Source organism: Antrostomus carolinensis, unplaced genomic scaffold (genome assembly GCF_000700745.2).
Source record: "Antrostomus carolinensis isolate BGI_N321 unplaced genomic scaffold, ASM70074v2 scaffold18203, whole genome shotgun sequence".
Taxonomy (NCBI): domain Eukaryota; kingdom Metazoa; phylum Chordata; class Aves; order Caprimulgiformes; family Caprimulgidae; genus Antrostomus; species Antrostomus carolinensis.
The window spans coordinates 1-1,954 of NW_010304664.1; the positions used below are offsets into that span (position 1 = coordinate 1).

A 1,954-nucleotide genomic window follows, 5' to 3' on the forward strand; every position below is an offset into this window, starting at 1 on the left:
TGACTTCAGCAGTCTGGAATGCGATGCGGTATGTCTGGGCTCCGCTCAACGCACATCAGGAAAAGTGATTCCTGAGTAACTTATTGTTCGGGCCCCGCGTCTCCGGGGGGGCTGCAGGGAGCTCCGCCGCAAATCGAATTTACCAGACCGGCAAACACTGCGCTTGAAGGAGCGATTCCCACCGCTGACTCCCCTCCCTTCCCTCTCTGTTGATCTCTGCAGCGCAGTCCGAGGGGAGACCCTGTGAATATAACTCCAAAATCTACCAGAACGGCGAGAGCTTCCAGCCGAACTGTAAACACCAGTGTACGTGCATAGATGGAGCTGTGGGCTGCATCCCGCTCTGCCCGCAGGAGCTCTCTCTTCCCAACCTGGGCTGTCCCAGCCCCCGGCTGGTAAAAGTCCCCGGGCAGTGCTGCGAAGAGTGGGTCTGTGATGAAAGCAAGGATGCACTGGATGAGCTGGAAGGCTTCTTCAGCAAAGAGTTTGGTCTGGATGATTCTGAAGGCGAACTAACCAGGAACAATGAGCTAATTGCCATTGTGAAAGGAGGCCTGAAAATGCTACCTGGTGAGTACAAGCTAACCTGTGTGACAGTGAAGGGGAGGAGGTGGGAGGATGGCTGCATGACTCCTTAGACCCCGCTGGAAAGAAAGAAACCCAATGAGAGGATGTATTTAGGCTAAACCCTCCTTTTCTTTTCCAGTTTTTGGATCCGAGCCACAAAGCCGAGCATTTGAGAATCCCAAATGCATTGTACAAACAACCTCCTGGTCCCAGTGCTCAAAGACATGTGGAACTGGCCTCTCCACAAGGGTCACCAACGACAATCCTGACTGCAGGCTCGTCAAAGAGACCAGGATATGTGAAGTGAGGCCATGTGGCCAGCCCAACTATGCCTCCCTAAAGGTAAATACAGACCCTTCCAGTGCTGCTTTTCTTTCCAACTGCTTCAGGTAGAGGGTGAAGGCTGGAGAAGAATCTCCTGCTAATAATAATATTGCCTCCTCTTTACAGAAAGGAAAAAAATGTACCAAGACTAAGAAGTCCCCAGCCCCAGTGAAGTTTACTTATGCCGGATGTTCCAGTGTGAAGAAGTACCGCCCCAAGTACTGTGGCTCCTGTGTGGATGGCAGGTGCTGTACGCCTCAGCAGACCAGGACTGTCAAGATCAGATTCCGCTGCGATGATGGAGAAACCTTTACCAAGAGCGTCATGATGATCCAGTCCTGCCGATGCAACTACAACTGTCCGCATGCGAATGAAGCTTATCCCTACTACAGACTAGTCAATGACATTCACAAATTTAGGGACTGAGTTGTGTTGGGGGTGGGATGCTAAACAGAATTTTGAAGTAACCAGCCGTGGAGAAAAGGACCTTTGATGGAAATGGTGCGTTGCCCCTCTGAGGGCAACATTGAGATGTTACGAGAGTGCACTGTGCAACTGGACACTAATGCAACAGATTTAAGCATACTTAAAGCTTCATAGTACTGGAGCAACTTCACTGCTTCTTTTTGGAGCACCTTATCTAATTATATACTGTTTTCTGTTTGTAAGTGATCAGATAAATGTTTTGTTTCGGTTATGAAAACTTTTTTTCTATCCTGTTCAATTTAACACTATGCTTCTCCCCCTCCCTCCATCTCCTCTCCCCCTTTCCCAACCAAGTTGGAAGTTACATTCCTTCCTGAGGTGGGCACTTGTTCAGTGTTCACAGTGGCAGCTATTATGTACCAACTGTAGTTTAATGGCAAACAGAAATCAGTTGTTTTAAAGCTGAGTATTTTATTTATCAAACTGTAGTTCTTTTGTTTTCCTTTGACTTTTTTTTTTTTTTTTTACCCCTTCCAGCCCCTGTAATACTGGAATAAGTTGTAAATGATTTTAATTTTATATTCAATGAATTAAAAGAATTTATTTATGGAATTAATCATTTAATAAAGAAATATTT

The 1,954-nt window shown here is 46.5% G+C and overlaps 1 protein-coding gene across 1 annotated transcript; it reads left to right on the forward strand.

The window, feature by feature from the left end:
- Positions 1 to 221: 221 nt before the first annotated feature.
- Positions 222 to 1,954, forward strand: CCN1 (cellular communication network factor 1). Its single transcript, XM_010164532.1, has 3 exons — positions 222 to 570; positions 707 to 909; positions 1,018 to 1,954. The coding sequence occupies exons 1-3, from the start codon at positions 561 to 563 to the stop codon at positions 1,315 to 1,317; spliced, it is 513 nt and encodes a 170-aa protein (XP_010162834.1). The 5' UTR covers positions 222 to 560; the 3' UTR covers positions 1,318 to 1,954.